Source organism: Molothrus aeneus, chromosome 1 (assembly GCF_037042795.1).
Source record: "Molothrus aeneus isolate 106 chromosome 1, BPBGC_Maene_1.0, whole genome shotgun sequence".
Classification (NCBI taxonomy): domain Eukaryota; kingdom Metazoa; phylum Chordata; class Aves; order Passeriformes; family Icteridae; genus Molothrus; species Molothrus aeneus.
In genome coordinates this window covers 41,202,103-41,225,270 of record NC_089646.1, presented here as the reverse complement: position 1 = coordinate 41,225,270, position 23,168 = coordinate 41,202,103, and the positions used below count along the sequence as shown (strand labels likewise).

Here is a 23,168-nt window from a genome sequence, read left to right as displayed (position 1 = left end):
AAAAAGTCAGGTTAGGGAATCACAGACCTCTTTTTAAGATTGGGCAGCTGAATCAGATTGATCCAATACATATGTTTTCATTTTCCTTATTTTTAATGGATACCCTGTCTCTAATCCACCACAGTAAATGTGATGAGCCTTCCCCTCTCTTCTGGATGGAGGAAAGTTTAAAAATGTTTGGTTTAATATTTACACATAGATATGTGTGTATGTATGTATATATGGAAATGCTGCTTCACTTCTGCCTCCTTAAGGAAAAAAATCATCTTTTGACTTCCTTCTCACCTTTTTCATTTGTCTGTTTGGAAGAAGTAAGGGCCGTAATCAAGATTTATACATGGAAAATAACTGTCATTCCTAAAACAGGTTTTGGTGGATTAAATTTAATTTTTTTTTTGCCTGATCATACTAATTAGTGATTGTCAGCCAACATATTAAGACAACAGAAATCATAGCAGAGAAGAACAATTTTTAACTTCCTGCCTGCATGACAATACGACATAATTTTCTAAATTTCTGCTTGTATGGGAAAGCTAAAATGAGAACAGATATCAAGTTTGCTTTCTCTTATATCTACCTGGCAACTCAAATGCAACACTGAGAAATAAATGCACAATTAAGGTGGCTATGCATGCTGGACGATGACAAAGACTGAGGTGAAGAAATGAATTGGTATGTTAGAATTCAGAAGGAAGACTGTTGTTTCAGTAGAAATACCAAAGATCAGGTAATTAAAGAGAAAAACTCCCCAAAATTAAAGCCTGCCTGGACAGATTAGTTGGTAGCCCAATCCCCCTTGCTTTGGAATGTTCTCCAAAGCACATCATCAAAAACCTGAACAGCTTCTGATACCAACTATTCTGAAATTTCCACTACAAACATATGCAGTATGTAAAACACCAGTGGAAGATAGTTTAAACAAACAAGAAAGTAAGAACTGGTCCGGCCATGTAGGTCAAATAAAGATTAAAAAAAAGAAAAAAACCCTCTATCTTCTGGACTGCGTTAGGGTGTCACTTCATCTTTGGTATAAAATAGGCCATCCATAGGCTGCATTTGTTCACAACTAGGAAAGACTACAGAAATTGTCAACAATTTCTTCTATCTATTGCTTTTTTTGCACTTTTTTTGACCATAAGCTCCTATCTACTTAAGTTTTTTTAATGCTCTTAAGCTAGGTTTTTGCAATGTGACAAGCAAAGCGGACTAAAAACTTCTTAAAGCTCATAAAAAAGACTGCAGATAAAAAGCACTAATGCTTTTGCTAGCGATCACGCTTCGTAAATAAAAAAATCTGCATTCTGCAAGAAAAAAACCCTGCATTCTCTATAATGCAGCAAGTTTTTTTCTCAATTCAATAACTTTACTGTAAAATGCTTTAGCCTTCTAGATTTTTTTTTCTGTCAACACTTAAGACAAAGTTCATAAAAGTCCCAGCATTTTTCCAATCCTTTCAGTTGCCACAGTTCCTTTTATCATCAACTTTTCTTCAAAAGAAGAAAATCATTTTCTTTTAAACTGTACAGTTTATTTTTTGTTCACCCCAAAAACTCAGTCTATTAAACTTCTGCACCAGCACCGGTGTGAGCAGTTTCAATTCATTCTCGGGTTTTCTAACAAGACGTTGACAGCTTGCCTTGAGAGCCTTTGACGTCCTTAAAATTAAGGCAATTAAGATTCAAGATAAACCTTACCTAAACGTTTCTTTTAAAAAAAACCAAAAACCAAAAAACCAAAAAATACTCTAGATTAAAACAAGAAGAAAAAGAAAATGAGAGAAAAAGAGTAGCTTAATTTTTGAGGAAGACAATTGGTTTTCATCGCAACTTGCTCCCTCTTGACATCATCAGTTTTTCTGCTTAAAAAAAAAAAATCTAGCTACACCTCCAGGTAAATTCTGAATTCAAATGTTCGTCCAGATGAAATGTCAACCCAGCATTTTTCCTCTGGGTTTTTCCTTTAGTTGAAAAAAAAAAATAGCAAAAATAAAATTGTCAGACTACATGACGGAACCATTTGCACAGCACATAAAAACACTGTTTTGTTTTCGTTGGGAAAGGTAGAAAAAAAAAAGCATTCATTTGACGCCTGTGCAAACTGGAAGCCAACTTCTTGTTCAGTGAAGTTTCTCCATTCAAGGCAAAGATTTCAGACCGACATTCTTCAGTCCTGTTTATTGTCTGTAAAAACAATTGAGTTAAAGTGGTCATTAAGTCAAAACAACTTTGAAATAGCCTCATCTCCTTTTTTTCCACCCAATTCCCTTTAAAAGTTATCCAAGCTAAACTAACTTTACAGCTGTTTAAATATGAAAACACCACTAAGCTGAAAATAGTCAGGCAAAAATAGGGAACTCCTACTTTGGGGACATTAACACATCCTAAGCAGATGAATTTACTCTTTGAATGCTAGGCATTAATAGGTAGTCTAACTACACTGAAATGAGATGAATATATGGCTTAACACTGTGTAAATCTTTCACAGGTAATTCAGAAAGAAGGTAAATATTTTCATAATAATAAGTGCCACTATTTATTTTGGGTATTAATAATAAAATGAAAGATAAAAATTACAATAAAAGAATACAACCAATTTGCTAGAAAGAACACATTTTCTGATGGCAAGAGCAATTACACTGTGGAGCAGTCTGCTTAATGAGCCAGTTAAGGCTAACTTAGCAGAAACCTTCAAAGCAATACTAATTAAAAAATATATATATTTTTTATCATATAGTGTAATATCTCTCTTAATTTAGCAGAGAGAATAAGGAAAATTATCAATCTTTTTCCTCCAGAAGATACCTCTCATTTGTGTTTTTGATGGTTCATGTTACTTACATCTAGCTTATTTGAAAAAGACTGTATGAGATCTTTAAGAGAGACCCAAAAACTACATAAAAATTCTATTCTGTGTCTAGGGCTATCTATAAGGGTCAGCTGTTACTTTTCCCAGAGTCTTTAAAGCTTACATGGAAAAAATCCTTTCCTGACCAAAGTTCAATACAAGAAAGTCCAGCACCTTTCCTTTTGCAAACATTAATGCATTTGCCTTGCTGAGTTTAAAATAAATTTTAAAATTAAGAGTTAAATTTGAAGAATGTTGATGACCTAACATTTGTCACAGAACTTTTTGTCTGGGAGTGTAAACACAGAACTGTAATTTTAAATATTAATTTTGCCAAAGGGCTTTTTCATTGCATGACACCTGAAAATTAATATTTTGGAAGTTAAGAACAGATTTATGTGGAATGCAACAATTAACTATTGTCTTCAGGTTTTCTATGCATAATTTCTTGTAGGACTACTCAAGTTGGAAGCTCATCTCCTGAGATTTTACTGCCCCTTTGGGTCAAGTGGCTGCCATAGGTGCAAAAGTCCAATATCACCAACACAGCACATGCCTTCTAATCTAACCTGGCATTGTTTGCCTACAAAAGGCTCCAGAAAAACATAATCCTTTCCACATTTAAAATCAGAGTATGTTGTCCAGCAGAGTTTTGCTTGGAGGTAAGAGAATATACTTTTTGGGGGCAAGGATATCCATTGATCTCCACTGATCTCCACTTCATAGTCTTCATGCTTTTATGTGCAAAATTAAATATTTACAAGGAAAAAGGGGAGTAGGGTCTAAAATAATTAAGGTGATTTCCTCATAAATTAGATTCCTCTGCTCAGAATCAAGGGCTTTTTTTATCTACACAATATGTAGCCAGGTTTTTGCCATGAAGTTACCATTTCTGAACTCTGTGGGTGGGATCCTCAAGTACAGCATTCAGCATATTAAATAAAAGAACACGTATGCTGATTAGAAAGTGGAACTTAAATTCCAAGTTTCATGGTTTATTTTTACTTACAAAGAGAGTACAGAGTCCTTATACCACCCAGTTCATTCTTAGTACATTTTCTCTCCTTCGTTGCCTGCAATTTCATGATTGTTGCAAAGAAAATAAATGTAAGGAAATATACCATTATAACTTTTCTCCTGACTGATCAGCTCCCATGAAATAATTTTATATAGTCTGCCTGTTCCTTTGCCTATATCTGCCAAAATCATTATCCAGTCATGTTAATTACTTTCTTATATCTCACGTTGACAATCACCATTTTGTATCTGGCATGATGTTTGTTATTAATAAATGTGCCCTTTGAAAAGCAGAGTAATAAAATAATATTTTAATTATAAAACAAATTCACTTGGTTTTATATTAAGGGTTACTGGAATATTTCGTCAGAAGTTAATTTTTAAAGACAGAGATTGTGTATATTTTCGTTTGTTTCTACAGCTTCCCACACTGCATTTCTTCCTGCAACTGGCAGTTATAAATAGAGGGCCAATTTCAGACTAAAAAAAATACTGAAATAAGCACAATAAAAAAAATCTGTGGTGGATCTGCCTGTCTGATTAAAAAAGAAAGAAAGTCCTCTGAATATAAATGCCAGTGCCATTACAAGTATATTCATCGCTGCAAAAAGGCTGTAGCTGACAAGGAAAGATGAGGGATCTCATTTTCAGGGAATTCACCACATGAGCAAGAAACACAGCATCCATTTCAATAAAGAATTGCAATGTAGTTTTCTCCTGTGCTGGAAAAATGCCAGAATCTGCAGCTCACAGCTACGTTATGAGGGCTTCTAGACCTGAGTCCTTTTTCTTTGAGATGTAAGAGAAAGGGAACTGAGACACAAAAATCGTCAGATCCAAGTGCTACAGAACATACTCATTAAAACAAGCCAACAGGATGGTAGAGACACATATTTCTCTCTTTGCCTTTTATATGCTGTAAGTATTTTGCAATCATTTATTTATAGGTGCTAGAGAGACTGGCAGCTAGAAAGGATAAGCATACATAGTCTGTGTCTCCAATTGGGTAGCTTGTGATTGATTGTTTTTGCAATACGTACATACAGATATAGGCATGATATAAATAGTCTTCTCTTTTATTGTGGTCAAAACCACATAAATCTGAAACCATTTGATACTCATGGTAGACAAACAAATGCATCTTTCACTTCCAGAGGTCAAAAATGAAGTAAAGCAATTGACAAACTGTTATAATTCTAATCTTTTCTCTACCAGCTCGCATCTGATGCCTCTGTAAGTACAGAGTCATGATGCATTGACTGACATATCTATCATATTTCTTGTCTGGCTATTTCTCTACTTTCTTCCCCAAGATAAAACATGTATAATTCTATTTTCAAAGTGATGCTGGTGTTCAATATACATGTATTAATGAAAGACTGGATTTGTGCTTCCTCCTACAATCTGACCAACATTTATCAGTCCCAGTGAGTATCCTGTCAATATGAAACCTTCCCTTTGTAAAGATTTTTATTGTAGCAAAGAGAAGTTGTGTTTGAAGAGATTATTCTGAAGATGAAGGGACTCTTTAGAAGTTCTAAATACAGCTGTCAGTTTATAAAGTTTGAACTTTCCAAGGTATTCCGTGAGAAGTAAACAAAGGGAGCAGAAGAATGGAGACAGACTGAACAGTGCTTCTACCCACCTCCTTCTTATCCCTCTTCTTCCATTTCCAGGTTCTGCCTACTCCGTATCTGCATGGCAGTTTTGCACAATCACAAATACCAACTTGGGGTAATTTACACTGCTTCATTAACTACACTTTCAGGAAGAAAGCTTTACATGTGCCAGTGTGCGCTGTGCCAATATTTTCACCACTGCAAAATTTAAGCCCTTTTTAACCTCTGATGCCAGATGCTGCTTTAGCCCAGCATGATGATTGTTAACACAGTTGTTGAGATCCTTCTGAGTCCAGAAAAGCAGCAGACAGTTAGAGAGCATATCACTGTGGGCAGGAGCTCAAGGACATTTTGCCAAATTGAGAACGTCAGCCAAAACCTTTTCCTAATTACAGTGCTATATATCCAGAATTCATCAGAACTTAACAAAACTATTCAAAATTTATATTTCTGAAAGAGGGAGTCAAATTTGGCCTGCTATAATCAAGAAGCAAACCCTTCTGACTCCAAAGCCTATGCCTACTTACTTAGACTGTTGGTAAGAATATGCAGGCGCATGTTCACTGGATGTTTCCACTGTCATCTGTTGCTGTTGACCACTGGCTTCCTGTGATGAAGATGCTACTGTCTGTGGAGAAGTATCAGCAACAACACCCTAGGGAATCAAATGAGAACATGAAAACTTACTAATTTTGCTCATGGCAGTGAATTATGTAAAAGAGCTCAGCACCAGCTCACCTTTCACACATTTCTCTAGAGATCAAGAGAGTTTGAGGTAGCAGAACCACATGCTAACACAACAAACTCCATCAGTTTTAGAAAGCTAATTCAGCAACAAGAAGATTTCTCAGCCTACCAGCAGAACTTTGCTCTCACAGGTTGCAGCAAAAAACACCCTCCTCAAGGGCAGTTCCCTGCCCATTCAAAGCTAGAGGCAAATCTTCTGATTCTGGTGGATTCTGGGTTTTACTTGGCTTTTTCACAACGTATACATACCTCTTCTAATTATTGCTTACCTAGCCCAACTTCACAGTGAGTTCACATTTATTTTGTTTGATTTAAAATGCAATAAAGGCAGAATCTAGACCCACTGCTTTCCACTTTACTACACATCCAAATGAATTTGAGTCACCTTAGAAGAATGCTGTCCTTTTCTATACACTCTCTATGCATGTTCCCTTCAAAAATAAATTTGCCTTACACTAAAGACTTTAATCTGTTAAGTCAAAGCTCCAATGAAGTTTTGTTTTGTTTATATATTTGCAAAAAGTAGATAAGTAAACACATAAAAGATTATATTCATGAATGTAAGATTATGCACAATTCCTTATCCTATTTAGACAGTCTGAACTTGGTTTAAGTTTTTTGTGTGCTTTCAAAGCAAGATACATTTTCTTTCCTCTACTCTCATGCTTGGTGTGTTGGTCTCATGAATAGCAAGTATCTTCAGGGAACATGCTTTATTACTCTATTGCACACAACAGAGCCAGAAGAGGGAGCACAAAGCACTTGCTTTGTTTTTATTTGAGCCTCGTGTAAACAGCAGGTAGTTTATTTTAAAGCATCTGTTAAAATATCAGTTTCATTTTTCAGAAATTCTTTATATCTATTGCTTAGCAGACTGCCAGTATTATCTTTTTCTGTCTACTTCCTTGTCTTTATCCTTCTCCTTTTGTCCACCTCATCTTGAGATTGTAAGCTCTCTGGGGCAGAGACTGTATTTTTTGGTCTCTGCTTGTGGAGCATCCAGCATGGTAGGGTCCTGGTTCATGATGCTACATGAATACAGATAAACATTAACAATAATCATCATCACTGGATAAGAGCAAAACAGGCTATAGATTCAGAAAACATTTTGATTATTATAGTAGATAATTATGACATTGAGTTACTTTAGAAGGCGTGACTGTACTAGCGAGTGATAGGGAGGAGGGCTCAACAAGTAATTTAAATTAACCTTAATTCTCATTTGGACAGGTCAGCATGGTGTGCAGACAACCCCATGATATGAACCACTTTCTATCCCACCATGTCCTTTTAATTCAGATTTGTATCTGCCTGATTTAGACTTAAGAATGGCAATTGAAAAGAGGCACTCACAGTGCATTTGCAAACAAATGAGGTTTAAGGCAAAATCATACCGAGGCAAAAAGGACTGAAACATAACCAGCTCAGTACAACAGAACAGCAGTAGCCTTTCCTGTGGGACCTTATCTGGGAATAATTGCAAAGAACCAGGAGAAAACAGGATAAGCCCACTTGATGGCTGGCGAAGCCACGCCAGCAGTACCACTAACTCACATCCTCAAAGCACAGAGTAGTAATAGCACAAAATCCAAAGTTCACACAGATGAAGACAGAAGTACAGAGACCCTGGCACTCCTTGCCTTACCCCAGAGCAGGGCAGAAGTTGTTAATGAAAGAGGGTAGTGCCAAAGAGAAACACACAGGGAAGAGGATGCCAAGGCTCCCTCCTCTCGCTGTGCTCAGCTGCCCTTATGAAGCTTCACAGAAGTGGAGGCCAAGCTGACGCTCTCCCAGCAGCTTGTGGTCTACAGGGTTGAGTAAATACTTACTCATTAGACTGTCATCAGCATGACTCAGCCCCAAGGAGGGAGGGAGCGAATCCTTCCTCAAGGATGAAAAGCACTCAGTCAGTGCAGCATCCTCCATGTCTGTATATACAAGAGGAAGGTTTCCATTGCTCAATCACTTTTCTGGTGGCTAAATGTTTCAGCAATTACCTATGCTTGCTAAGGACCGCATCAAACCCTCTTGCAATCTTCTCTTCTTGAAATCTCTTTTGGTTTCGTGGTCTGCCTGCTGGGTTTGTTTTCCTGTCTCTTCCCATCTCCCTCCCAAGTACATGGGGAAAAAATAGTCATAATCACTGATGTTTTTATTCCGTGTCCTGCTGTACAACAAAACAAATGCAAAACAAGAACCCTTGCAAATAATTTAAAAAATAAAAAAGAGGGGTTAGAAAAAAGAAGGAAAAGGAAAGAAAGAAAACAAAAAGAGAAAGAGAAGTGCAGTCCTCATTTAATAAGCTGGAAGCTTCCAGCCACCACTCCATAAAGAACCTTTAGGCCCCTTTCAAACAACAGGTGCACAAAGACATAATAAGTAAGAGTTCTGTTCCCCCTTCACTCTACTTTAATGGATGGAGATAAACTTACTTCAATAGGGACAGCTGTTGGAGGCACAGGAGTGTACTGGGGAATGTATGTCCCTTGCATAGGTGCAGCAGCAGTCATATACTAGAACAAATCAAAAGCAAATGAACAGTAGAAAACCACAATTAAGATGCATAAAACCATGTTAGAAGAATGACATTCTTTCAATTTCCCATTGAGAGCTTTTAATAAGACTGTAGCATATTATTTCTTTTAAGTAAGGACTTTAGGTACAACTTACCCAGCTATAAAAAATTGTAATCTTGAACTTCAAACTCAGGTCATATCTGAATACAGGCAATAGTAAACATCTCACTGACAAAAGCAGATTGTTCTCTAAAATTGAGAGACTCCTATTTGCATTTACAAAAAAATCAGTGGAGACATGATAGCAGTATATATATAGATATATCTTATCTAATGACACGTATAAAACATGATGCATGAAATTTGAGAGGTTTATTCCATCTATATTTACCCCATCAACAGCAGAAGTTGGGTTTACAGGGATACAAAGCTGCAGATAGGCGCAATCCAAGACAGGAGAAATAAAGCAAGAGCAAGATCCATCTGGAGTTTCTCCTTTTGTACACAGGTACCTTAGCTAAATTCTTATGGCTGATTCTTACTATCCAGGGATCTTTCCTATGCATTTTGAAACTTGTGCAAATTATTATAGCAACAATTTGTATTAGCTTCTCTGAAGGATGGTCTCTCCCAAGTACTACAAGACAATCTTTTTTAAAATTCATGTACGCCTGTGAATTTTGTCATTGCTATGGTACTGATTTCTTTATATACAGCACTTCTCAAAAACCTCTTGAACTGAATGCAGCAGTCATTGTTCAAATTTTCAAATAAAGTATTGATATTATGTCCTTAGATCTATATGTACTTTTCTTTCTACAATCCAGTCCTTACTACATGTCTTCACTGACAAGAATCTCAGAATGTGCCCAATCCCCCAACTGACTGTATGACACTTCCACTACATGTTATCTTCAAAGACACACCAAAGATCTGAATCAGCCCACAATGCATTTGATGAATTTTAAAATGAGTTAAATATAGCTTTGCTTCCTGGCAGAGCTAGGAAGTGCTTGCAAGATTTTATTCCGCTGTTTATAGTAAAATTTACATTTAAAGCACTCTCCCACCTCAATTTTAAACTAACTGGATGGTTTGATATGCCTGTCACAAACATGCATTGTGAAATGGCAAAGTGGGGTGAAGACTGCAGCAATGCTGGAGAAACGCCTAAGGGAATGACAACAGCATATGTAAGAATCTCACAGCTAAATTCTGAAATATTCTTTCAAGTAGAAGAAAATAAAAAGTATTTAAGTGAAATTGTTTTCTATTAAAAAACTAAGTGAGGATCATATGTGACATAGAAGGCATACTTGCAATATGAGCAGCATATGGTGTTGAGAACCCTTACAGTATTTTTCCCCAAATTTACAGTGTTTTCCTGAACTTGAGCAAAGAGACAGGAGTGCCCTCAGTGTCTGTGTGCCTGTATCAGGCCATGCTTTTCTGCAGCTCTTTTTCCTTGTTCTTCAGGAAGAGAATTGAATTCAACAGTGTTTTTTATGAAGGTTAACTCCCCAAAAGCATTAGGCCAACTCTCCCTATTGTACTCAGTGCAGTTGGGCTGTTCTCCTGCCTCACAGATTAAGCGCTAATGAGAATGCTACAGTGGGGTTTTGCAGAGCTCCTTCTGCTCCATTCATTCTGCCTTGTAACATGCCCTCACATGTTGGGAAGACATCTGTTGTATAGCATTGTTCTAAATTTGTCAATATTTAACATTAACCTAAAGCACACATTCTTAGAGTTCTGCAAAAACCTGCAAGGGTTCTAACATCCATGCAGTCTAACTTCACTTGTACAAATATATAGAAACTTTATTTGAAAATGTTAATTTAAATAATAAAGTGGTATCATTCAATTTGAACTTCCTCTGTTTTCTTCCTTGAACCTGGCAGAAGAACAACATTCAGACTCTTATAAGATGCAGGTGTCAGCCATTCCCTACCTTACACACAAACCCATGTGACAATATACAAACAATAAACTATTCAACTGCCTTTTAATTCAGATCACTCAATTTTTGCAAAATCCTTTGGCACTGTGTTCTGTATCACAACAATGGAAACTGTCTGGGAATGACTGATGTCTTTGCTGACTCTAAAAGCACTGCTCTCTGTAGTTGTGCAGTTTCTTACTCTATTACTTTTTATCTCTTGGGGCAGATCCTGATCTTCCTTTCCAGCCTCCTTCATGTTGCTTCTTTCACTGCCAGACAATCTCTAGGGAAAACTGTACTGTTAACTTGAGTGTCACTGGTGGCCCTGGCCAAAGCCTGCCTGCCCTGGTCTTTTCAGATACTCACACCTCCTGGTTTAATTTTTTTTGCAGAAGTTTTAACTGAATTCAGCCAAACAGCAATGATTTAAAGCACTGGAGACCAAAGCTATCGAGTTACTTGCCAGACTCCCTGGAGAACTGTAGGAAAGTGACTTCTCCCCTGCATATAACACTCTGCATGTCTAAATATCTAGTACTAATAGTGGATCAGCTTTTCTGAAAAATCCTTTAGAGTTCTATAATTAAAAAGAAAAATGTTGTTAGCCAAATTAGTTCCACCAATGGCACGAATGAAGTCAAAGTACTTGTGGCAAAGATTTTGGTCACAGGAAAATTTAGCCAAGGTTCAGTGCTACAGAATACTACTGCTTTATAAATGGCCCTGGATCACACAGCAGCAGTGGTCTGTATCACAGGTACACACATGGTGCCCTTTAGTGGAATGTCCAAACATATTTAATGCCTTCCTCTTTACAAATATAAAGATACACTCACCATTTTGGGCAAGAGTTATTGGGTCAGCAATTGAACATGTTATGGGGGTGCGGTGGTTTGACAGGAAATATGTTTTCTGGGATGCTGTGGTCAGGCCAATGGGTGCTCAGATTTTAATATTGGCACCTAATGTGGCCATTGGGACATTGGCTCCGCCTCTGAGAACACGGGGTTAAAGCAGGGCTCTGCCCTGGGAGGCTCTCTTGGGTTCCTGTCAGGGAAAGGTTCAGAGCTGCCCTGCCCGGCTGCGGGCTGGGCGGGGCAGGGGCAGCCATGCGGCCGGGTGAGGTAGGCCAGGCCTGGACAGAAGGGAGGGGAAGGCCCCTGCAGGATGGAAGGGTGGAGGAGGAGCACTGAGAGGCATCGGGCAGCCACTGCCTCCCTCCAGGAGAGACAGAGAGAGAGCCTGTGCCTGTGCTTGTGCCACCTTGAAATTTAATAGTGGCCGGCCGAGAAGGAGAAGGGGGGGTGCGAGAAGGTGCCCAGCTGGGCAGCTGTGGGAGTTCTGGACAGACAGAGCCTCAGATTTTTAACCCTTTTCTTGGATGATGGAAACCTTACAAATGCTAATCCTCCTGGAGCTGAATGAGAAGAGATATAGAGATGAGATAAGAGGAAATGGGCCACGAGAGAGATAGAGAAGAACTCAGGTGGAAGAGATGATGGAGTGTCTTTTGCTGGACTCTTTTTGTATAGCCACGGACAGAGCCATGTTCCTTGTGATACAGGGACTGCATTCTAGGGGGAGGCAATGCCTCAGGACCAAGAGGGTTCGAGGTGGGTACCCCTTGGCCCCAGGGGGTGAAAAATATGGGGGGGACAGGTGTCCCAAAGTTGAGACTGTGCCTTTTTGGAGTGGGATGAAGCATCCTTTAAAGTCGACCCTAGAAGCAGCTCTGGTCCGTGTTCAGTGGTGAGAGCACTGGACATGAAAGGAAGAGGTCACCATTAGCACAAGAAGGACTCCTTCTCCTCTTGATGAACTGAGGATTGAGTATTCTGAAGGGTGGTGCTGGACTGAGAGTCGATGATTTGGGGGATGTATTGTATTGAGAATTTGGTGGGGAGGAGGAGGAGATGTATTTGTGAAGTTTTCATTTTCCTTGTGTGTTTCCTTTTTTTCCCTTTCCCTTGTAGTTTAGTTAATAAATTATTTTTTTTCTAAGTAGGAGCCTGCTTTGCTTATTCCCGGTCACATCTCACAGCAGAAACCAGGGAGAGGGTATTCTCATGGGGGCACTGACATTGTGCCAGTGTCAAACCATGACGGGGGGTTGGAACTGATTCTCTGTCTCCACAGTCTCACTGAAGGGTTCACTGAGGTTCTGCAAAAATCTTTACCAACCTATAAAGGACAACTACTACTTTGTTCTCAGAGACACATAATTGGTAGTATCTGAAGTCCCCTCACATGCAGCACAACGGAGTCCCAGCTGAGGGACTTGGAGGTGTCTGCCCTGCTGGATCAGTTTCTACTATGGGAAGTAGTGCTGGGAAGCTGCTTTAGCTTAGTTTGTTTACTAACAATGTAATGAAAAAGGAGACATTAATTTTTTTTATAACTGACACTAGCTCAAGCAAGTTTACATGTATTTCTTTCCTTTGTGAACGACATAATCCTAATTCTCTGATCTCACAGGAAAAATAAAGATTACACAGTGCTAAGGCACAATGTCAGTGTTGATACTTACAACAATGGGTTTGGATAATGCAAGAGTTGAATTCCTTGTCATGAATATTCATGGTTGGTTGTTTAGCAAAATGCTTCCTGAACACTGCTGTTTAGCAGCTTCCATATTCAGCACACAATGAGCCCACTGGAATCTGTGTCTCTTCCTGGGTCCCCCAGACCCTTTGCCTACCTATTCTATTAAAAAATGTGCTCTGAATCTGTTAAAGTGAATAGTGTCCAGGCTAGGAGGTGGAAAAGGTATTCAGAAATTATTATGAGATTTAAAGAAAAGTTAAATATTTTATATGTACTCAGTTTAAGAATACCCAGGATGAAAATTCTAGTCTAAGGACATCCTTGAGCTGAGGGACTCTGTTGTAATGCAGCTCAATTTGGATTACAGCTCCTGTAAATATACATATTCTGCACATGGCTTCCCATCTACCTCATGAACATCGTGTAACTTGGAAGTTGGCAGATGGCAAACACAGAAGACATCTATGTCAGAAGGCCACCACTGACATTTATTTTCTCTGTGAACCACACTCAGTACAGTTCTTTATCCACACATATGTGTGAAAGAGTCAGCATGACTCACATGCTCAGCTCAGCAGCACCCAGCTCCATCCACTAAATATCAATATTATGAGCACTGAAAGGAGAGAATCTGAAAAACCCAAATGCATCCTTTCTTTGTCATGTGTTTCCATCAGGATTAAAGATTCTTGTGCTGTGATGTGATCAGTCATTCAACAAGGTATGTGCAAGGCAGAGGAAACCACTGTTCATTCTTCCACAGCTGTACAGGCTTTGTGGGTCTAAAAGTAGAAGCTGCTCATTTCTGACAGTAAAATGAATTAGTGACTCTACAGGCAGAGATGATGGATCTGGAGGTTATAAGGGAGCTTTTCTCAGCAGTCTGATCCTTTAAAAGCCAGTAATTTCTACTACAGAAATTGACTACATTGCTGGTGGCAACAGGCTCCTAATTTGCTTGTAAACTATTGTTTTCTTCATACAGAACAGAGAATGAATGTTCTCAGCACTGAAGACGTGCAGTATTATAATATGATTCATGCTTTATGATGCCCAACTGTTTAATTCAGACTGCACTGATCAGGTACCAATTTAGTCTATATGCTACATTAAGAATTCTACTCGTGTCTTTTCCGATGGGGTTTTTGTTTTTTACCATTTTGAAACAAATGTGTGGAAAAATATGTAGCTAGAAAACAAGAGTGTTGATGTACACTTACACCTCTGTTCTTTCAGAACCTGCCCTCTGTGAATACAAAGAGTTAAATGCCAGGAGGTAACAAATGAGGAGGAGGGTTGAGGGGACAAAATGAGATCCCTCAAGAAGGATCATGTTTAATTCAGAGAGCAACATCACTTCTTCCAGATCTGCAAACAGCAGGGTGTCCCAGCCTGGCTCCAGCAAGGATCGTGTTAAGCCTGCAGCAAACACCAAACCCATAAAGGTGATGGGCACTGGGAAATAAAAAAACAGGAGGAAGGCAGCTGCCTGTACCCAACAGAGTGAGGGAGCATGCTGCAGTAGGATAATAGGATTTACCCATCAGAGGTGGAGCTGAGTCACCTGCAGGGAATTTGCAGGAGCTTACATTGAGGCTGTGGCACAGGTAATGTCCATTTATTCATCTGCCCTAATAAGCTCTTAGCCTGCTTTTCTCAGGCCCAGGTTAATGCAGAGTCAGGCATCTGCCTAACAGCTGAGGTACATAGCAAACACCCCTTACACCAGCCATTAGTTAGTGAATTTGAGCTGAGACACTGCCTGAAAGAGTGCCTCTTGCAAGACCAAACTATATTTCATTTACAACACCGGAAGAGTTTGGCTGCACATTCTGTTTAAATTCTGAAGGCCATCATTAACAGAATGTATAAGAAGCCACCCTAAAGTTGAGTTCTATTTATAGGCCTAGTTGCCTATAAAATAACACAGCTGTGATTAGACAGAGGCTGCTGCAGATACATTAACTCTCTTGGTCATGATGAGTACTGTGGGATTTTAGAGACTGACAACAGTTGATAATCTGATCAATGTTGAATAAGTTTCCTGGTATAAAGAAAACAAAAAAGAACTAACAAAATGAGATAGTAACAGATATGCTGCAGTCAATCTGGAGACCTCAAACAACACTCAGAATCAATTGACTTGCCAAGGACAAACAGCAATGACTGAGGAAAAAATGTTTAAGAAGCCTTTTATACATTCTATGTGCAAATGCTTTTTTCTGGTGTTTTGCTTTGTTTTATGTCAATGTGTATCTGTTGCAAGAATCAAAGGTCGCTTTCCTTCTATCATCAGTCTTCATGTTTCTGAGAAGACAGGGAGCCTTTTCACTCACGGTGAGAGCCAAAATGCAGAAGCCCTGTACCAGACTATGCTGGTAAACCCTTACACCAACCACCACAGCCTGCTAAAGGGAGATTAAACAGGATGTCTAACGTGAGCAAATGCTAAATCATGTATCTGAAATAAGCAAGGTTTCCAGAATCTGGTCTTCAATGACTATTTGTGGTTTCCTATCACCACATGAGCTATAGTACAGTGATAATGACTTAGCTTTTCAGGATTCCCAGAATTAATGCCAGGTTTGTTTCTGCCTTTTTTTTTTTTCATTTTCTTTTTTTTTTTTTTAATCTTTTAAACCATCTGAGAAGTCTAGACACTGCATCACTAACAGAATTATGTGAAAACATTTGCATTGCTGGAAAACTGAAGGAAATGAGTCTGTTGGCTGAATTTATTTTTATCTTTTTTTTTTTAAATTTTTTTTAACCCCATGAAGGAAATGTGCCCTTCCACTTTCAAATCTCTTTCCCTGCAAAGAACAAAAACTGCATCTCTCTTTGACCATTGTCAGGTGGTTATAACTTTAATGAAATATGGAATAAAACCACTGCTTTTTTCTCTCTGGTTCCACCTTCTCATTTGAAAATACCCTGTTCTCTGATAGAAAAGAACATTGTCTTGCTGTGTCCTCTTATCCCATAGTCTGGCATGGAGATACGGGAACTCAGGAAGAGAAAAGGACCATCTAGTTCATCAGTGCCAGTGGCAGTTCAATGAAATACAATATCCAGCTGCCACAATTTTCACTTTAAACTTAAAATATCTTTTGCTACCCAGAAGCATTCTCATTTTCCAGCTCAATCCTGTACTTATTCAATGGCTGTTATTAATTTCACTTTCTCCCAATTAAAGAATGGGAGAGTAAATGATACGAAGTTTTTGCATATATTACAATTATTTTGCTAATAATTATCAGCCAGGCCTAAAATATAATAATATAATTCCATTTTACCACACAATTACCATAGTCCTATCAAGAGCAGCTCTGTCATTCAACAGAATCCCATTGCTGGGCCACTGCACTCATTGTTCAGATAGAGAATAGAAATCTTCACCGAATTTAACATTCCTTCCCTGCTGCTCAGTAATACAAATGTATTTAGGAATGCTGGCTATCAATTCCCTTTCAACCTTCCTAATGAGATGTTACCTAATTCTCTGAGCATGTTAAATGAAGGTAGAGAGAATAATAACTTCAAGAACTATATTTGCAAACTAATCTCCTTTTCTCTTCAGGAGTTCTAAACATCCTTCACATATCCCTATCTGTGGAAATCAGAGTAATACAAAGGTATAGAGGAAAAAGTGCAGATGAGCTAACCCCCCCCCATAGCTAACAGGTCTTCTGTCTGAAATTCAGTCCTGCTACTAAAGTACAGTGATCAGGACTAATCAGATAAAGACTATTTCAAGTAAATAAATATGAGAACAGTCAGATACCCACATACAGCTGTGCACCAGCTCTCACTAGCATACACTTTGTAAAAACTGTAGTGAATGTAAACAGTATAAACAAATAAAAAAACTGGCTCATTCACTTTAACCACTTTTTAGTCTAAAGGCTCGCACTAAAAATGAACTCAGTAAAAGTCTCAAACCACTTCCAGATATCTCATCAATGTGTGAAAAGGGTGAAAACAGAGGAAAACTCATCAGGATATGAAAATAAATTCCCATTCTGATTGCATCTTTCATTAATTGGAAACTTCCTTTAGGCACTTGACCTGAGGGTGCCAAAGATCCTTGCAGTCCATGTCAGTGTACCAAGGCCCATGATAGTTTCACTCTTCCTTGTGACATAGTAGGTGGGAACCCATGGAGACTGAACAGAAATGTAAACTGATCCCCCATGTATGACTGCATATATGAACAGCCCCAAGATGTGAAAAATGCTTTTTTTCATCATTTGAATAATGCCATATGTCTGATGGATACATTTGCAAGAGAGGAAGACTTCTGTGCTTAAAACAAAGACTCTGGCAATTTGTTGTATTTTCTTAATTCTTCAGTTCGTACATATTTCTCTACAAGCAAGGCTTTTTTTTTTTTTTTAATACCCTCTGTGTTCCTGTTCTATGAATGCACATTATGAGCTCTCTGGGGCAAGTTTCTGAGCACAGGTTAGTGCCTGATTTATTACAGTCCTGTCTGCAGCACCCTATATAAAATCAGGGTATAGTGACTGTATCATAATCATACTGCATTAGTTTTGGTCAACCAGGGGTGGCAATCACTGAGATTCTGTGTGAGATTCACACATTTATATTCTTCTTTCAGATCTTATATACTGGAGAATAAAGGGGTGATGCAGCAGAATTATAACTGTGGCTTCTGATACTTAAAAATTCCCTATGCACCCCTTTAGTTGAAAATTCTTAGACATTTCCATTTAACTGCAATTCTGCCAATTAGTCCCTGATGAATGGCTGCTAGTAAGGTGAAGGCAAACTGATCTGTACATTTTCATATTTTCAACATAAGTAAAAAAAAAAAAAAAGTGTCAGTAAATCTCTCAACATATAAGCACACTGAGCTATTATTAATAGCACATCCATTTATATGAACAAATAATTGTTTTCTAGAGGTAAACATGTCTTCTAAATGCTCTTCTAAATATCTCTGTGAATGTTAAGAGTCTAAAGAGAAGCAGACTGCTGTGTGCAAACGTGCTGTATGGTTAAAACAAAAGGAGCACTGCTTAGACTCTTTAAATAACAGTTGCTCATCAATCATCACATGCACTTTCCACTGCTCTTTCAGACCAGGGATAAAAGTGGACAGCTCATGGGCCAGCTGTCTAAGAATGAAGCAGATGAAAGCCAAGACAATTAGTTGGAAGCTAAACCAAACCAAAAAGAACAGTAAAAACAGAAAAAAGGGCACATGAATGTTAGTATTTCCAGTTTTCCTAGAAACAGAAGAATTTCAACATCTCCTCCATGAAAAGGTAGTCATGCCAGGGAGAGGAAAGATAATAAGATAACAGAATTACACCACCAGTGTACACCTGGACATTGTTAAGAGCAGCTAAAGCATGATATTCTTCAGTCCTTTATCTCTAAAAGATCCTTAGAATCCAAAATATTTGGCTAAGTATCATGAATGATATCACTGTGGGAAGGGAGGGCAGGGAAGGGCAGGGCAGGGACATTTCAATACTTCATAAAAAACACTGCTGTTCACCAGTACCCTGCATGCAGAGATGGAGGAGAAGTTGTCAGTTCAGTGAGCCTGAAACACCTTGCAGACATCACCTTCTGGGGCTTACCCTGGAAGCAAGCAATGGCATTAGGGATGCCTTGCAAGCTGTCCTTCCTGAATGGATGGTGAACATGCATCCACAGTCCAGGCTTAGGCAGGGGGAGACACATTCATTCTGGGAAATGCTGGGCCCTATGCCTAAGGATACAAGGAAAATCAGCCTGCTCATGGGCATGTGTGGATAAACATCCCCCAAATCATGCACTCAGGCCTTCCAGGCAGCCCAACACAGAGATGATATGGTTGAGTAGGGAGTTAACAAGACTCAAGAGCCCTGCTTCATCTCAGCCCTCATGTGAAGCTCTGGGATGTCCTTACCTCTTCCTACACATCTGGAAACTGGCACTACCTCTTCAGTCTTCAAGCCAGTACCCTGCTTTTTTTCCCAGGACAATCCCACCAAGTTGCCTCACCAAAGTAACATTCCTGGGGTTTTCTGACTTGGCTGCCAGACTGATCTGGCCCTCAGTAAGCAGACCTGTAAGCTGACCCAATAGGAGGTCTGGAAGCCTGCCCAAAGCATTGGACATGCTGAGGCTGCTCTGGAACATGAAATCCTGGGAGTGTTTTGCAGCTGCTGCCTGAAAACTGACAGAAACCAAGATGGACATTTAAGCCAGTTGGCAGCTGCCAAGGTCTTGCAGACTAGATTTTGTATTGGGAACAACATGAGGCATTGTTTCTGAAAATTAAATTCTGCTTGGAATTTCTGGCTCAAGGGAGAATCTTTCTGGTTTGTTCTGAGTTTTTAAAAGATGAATCAGAATGAAACCAAATTTCATAAGATTGATTTCCCACAAACTGGAAACCATGAGTGTTGCTTGGCCAACTCTTCATCTATCTGCAACTTCAGCAAAAGGATAAGCCATATTTGTATTTGGATAGGGTGGGGATACTAGAGAATACTAACATTTAATGGCTGATGCCAACTTCAGTGCACCTAAAGTAAAGTATTTTAAAGTGATGCCGTACAAAATATTGCTTCTCATTGGCATAAAAACTGTTATGTCAAAATCTTGAAATGTATTTACATGATCACTAGCTTTGCTTACATGGCAGGGCTATGGAAGATGGTAATAGTGAGCATTTCTGGGGAAATCTTCCTTTTCCACTTTCCACACACTCTTGAAATTCTTGTGGAAGAAGGATCACCTTAAAATTAAAGTCAATGCCCTACTGATAAAGTGTGACTGTGTAAGAATGTTACAGTCTGCCCCTTGGTATGTAAACGATCAGCTGTGGGAGGACCTCTGAGACACATTGGATCATATCAGCAATAGGACTATAAAAGTAAAGGAGAAACCTTGACTTTTAGTAGAGTGGACTGAACTATACTGTTATGTCATCAGCTTATCTACCATGTAATGATCTGCTAACAATGTTGAACTCCTAAACTTGCATAATAAAAATTACACAGAATCTCTCCTAATTTGTCATTGTTTCATCCAAAAGATAAGGGGAAGAGGTAAAGAAGATACCAAAATTTTTTTTAAAAATTGAAACAAACAATGAAACAGATGAAACAAAACAATGAAAACCAGCAGAGCAAAACAGAAAATGCAAGAAGGAAAAAAAAAATAAAAATCCCAATACCTCAAAAAATAGCCATCCCTCCTTGCCATAAGCCTTCCTGTCTTATCATCTAATCACTAATTTGTCTCCTAGAGAGAGGTTCCTTTAGAATACCTCCCGTATTTGACTCCTGAAGGTCTTTCATACTATTTCCCTATAGTATTTTCTTAACTTATTAGATACTGATTTGTTGGGGAAGAGTGATCAACACAGCTGATGAACCATAAGTGAAGTAGCCAAGATCACAAGCCTGATGCTTCAGCTTTAACTCTCGCTTTGTACAGGTGAGCAACTTAACACATAGCAAACATGAGGTTTGTTTGAAAAATAAAAAAGTGCAAGTACTCATTTTTCATAGGACACTATTAAATAGAGCTTTATGGGTATGCTTAGTAGTTATTTTACCAGGAATAACATGAGCAATGCTTGAAGGGGCCAGTAAAACAGATGTGTCTTAGTGCTGGCAGAATAGCAACATTCCAAGCCTGTTCTTTGGGTTCTTTCACTGCTAGCTTTCCAAAGGAGACAGAATCACCTCATATGCATTCAAATTATATACAATTATCATTTGGTATGGATTTGTGCTTTAACACTTTCTTACAGTTCTAGAAAATACAAGCACTGAAAGTTTTCAGTGCTGATGTATGAATTTTAATAATTTCTATGGCTAATAAAGACCTGACCAAGTATAAAGCAATTCCCATCATTGGAGAAAAAAAATCTCTTAATCAATCTTGTCCTTGCTCTCACTGTACTGATTGTAAATAGTTTTAGACAGGGCTAAAAAAAGTGTAGCAGCACTCTCAGCTTGATAGACGAGTATGCTGAAATGGTTGCTCTTGATACATTTTTTCAGTTAGCATATTCTGTGAAAAAATAGAAGCAAAGCAAAATAACAAAATCTTCATAATTTCCTCCTCTCTCTCTAATTCTGATAGAGATTATGAGGAGAATAATCCAGGAAGGGAATCAAGATTGGGGAAAATATAAATACATGTTCAAACACCCATATTTCCTCCTTATGAATGCCCTTTCTATGACAGAGATGTCCAAACAGCACTTAAGTAGCAACAGCAAAATGCCTGACAGACAGGCATGATAAGTAATGGCTCAAACTGTTTGCAAGCCAGACAGAAAGGGTGACTTTTTCTTTCTTTTCTTTTTTTTTTTTTCCCCCTGAAAATCCTTTAAGGTAAACTCACTCCCTGTCTGCTGGCATGCAGCCATTTTCCTATAAATTCATATTACAGTGCTGTATTTCTAATGGATTGGGTATGGTGCTTTTCCATTTTGCTAATGAGAAAAGCTAAAGGCCATTACTTGTTCTGATTAAGATCCCAAGGGGAGAAATGTGATGTGTATATCAGCAGGCCATACCTAAAGGAAGTATTTGGCATTTCCAATCAATCAGATGAAGGGTAGACAGAAAAAGTCTTATCCTGTGACTGCAGAGAAAGAAGATATAGGGGGAAAAGAAACCATAGAAAGTGTCTTTAAAAGGTGACTTACAGGAATCAGTTATAATGATATTAGTATGATCAATGACTAGGGCTACTATCTGGGAAGGATGTAATTACCAAAATGAAAACTTTCAAATGGGAAGCCTGATCAAGGGCAGAGGTACTGTCATATTTCTCAGAGCACTGTCAGCTCTCATCCAGGCAATGTATTACGGTGTCACTCACCAGCACTGCGAGGTTGTGCTTCCCTGGGGTGGGAGCAGACCTGGGAGTGAGGGATTGAGAAACTTTGCATCCAGCTCAGAAACATGGGTAAGTCTGGCCCCAAAGGCAAATTCAAGATAAAGAAAGATAAGGCTGGGCAGAGGGGAAAACAAAAAATTCCCAGTCATGACTGGCTCTAAGGAAGGTTTTGCAGCAGTGCACATTTAAAAACCATTTCAAGAGAGAGAGAAAGGAAATGCTATAGACTGATGAGCTACTTGTCATAAAGGAGAGGAAACAAAAAAATGTACCAAGAGATGCACTGCTCCATTTACAGAAGGATGGTCTGGAATATCCTCTAAGATGTTTCAATATGCAATTCCTACATGTTTAATCCTGTTGTCATAGAATTTTTCAAATTTATATCTGAATGAAATACAAAGTTTAGAGACAGTTTTTCATCCTTTTTTCAGTGGCTGCATAGTAACAGCTTGAAAATGGTACAAGATAGATGCTCCAGATGGCAAATAAAATGAATAGAGCTTGGAGATGGGTGTTCTAAGAGAGAACAAGATTCCTTGACTGTGTCACAATGCACAGTCAGAGGTGTAGATATACTGTAAATAATATATTAATTTCACATAATAAATCACTCTGGAACATTAAAACTGACCAAAAAATCTACCATACTCCATCCTCTCAAATGGAATTCCAGATTAATGGAACATTTCTGTCAATGACAGCAAAACTATAATAACTGATAAGGTCAGCAGGAGAGAGTGTCCTGTACTCTCCCAAATCTGTCTTAGGGCAGGTTTAGCTTTCCTCTATAGGATACCACTGATTCTTTACAGATACTTGGGAATGCTTCAGATACTGCCACTTGGGAATAGAAAGAAAGGCTGTAACACTTTCCCCTCCATGTGCTTTAAAAGAACATTTTCAACCCCTTCCTTCATCATGAGATCAGGAGGCAAAGGTGAGAGATGTATTTCTCTTAAATATTATTGGTGACAAGGCATGGATGAAACATACAGTGCCAGAAAAAAAATAAGAACCACAGCTGAGAAAGCCCATCTACAGCTATCAAACTGAAAT

General features: G+C 38.6%; 1 protein-coding gene across 1 annotated transcript in view; it reads right to left on the bottom strand.

Annotated features, from left to right (window-relative positions):
• Window positions 1–2,058: 2,058 nt before the first annotated feature.
• RBMS3 (RNA binding motif single stranded interacting protein 3) overlaps window positions 2,059–23,168 on the bottom strand; it is a 439,534-nt gene continuing 418,424 nt past the window's right edge. The window contains exons 12-14 of the mRNA XM_066571247.1: window positions 8,660–8,740; window positions 6,008–6,135; window positions 2,059–2,180 (exon numbers count right to left, since the gene is read on the bottom strand). Coding sequence (XP_066427344.1) covers window positions 2,174–2,180; window positions 6,008–6,135; window positions 8,660–8,740 — 216 coding nt within the window. The 3' untranslated portion in view covers window positions 2,059–2,173. The remainder of the gene's footprint in view (window positions 2,181–6,007; window positions 6,136–8,659; window positions 8,741–23,168) is intronic.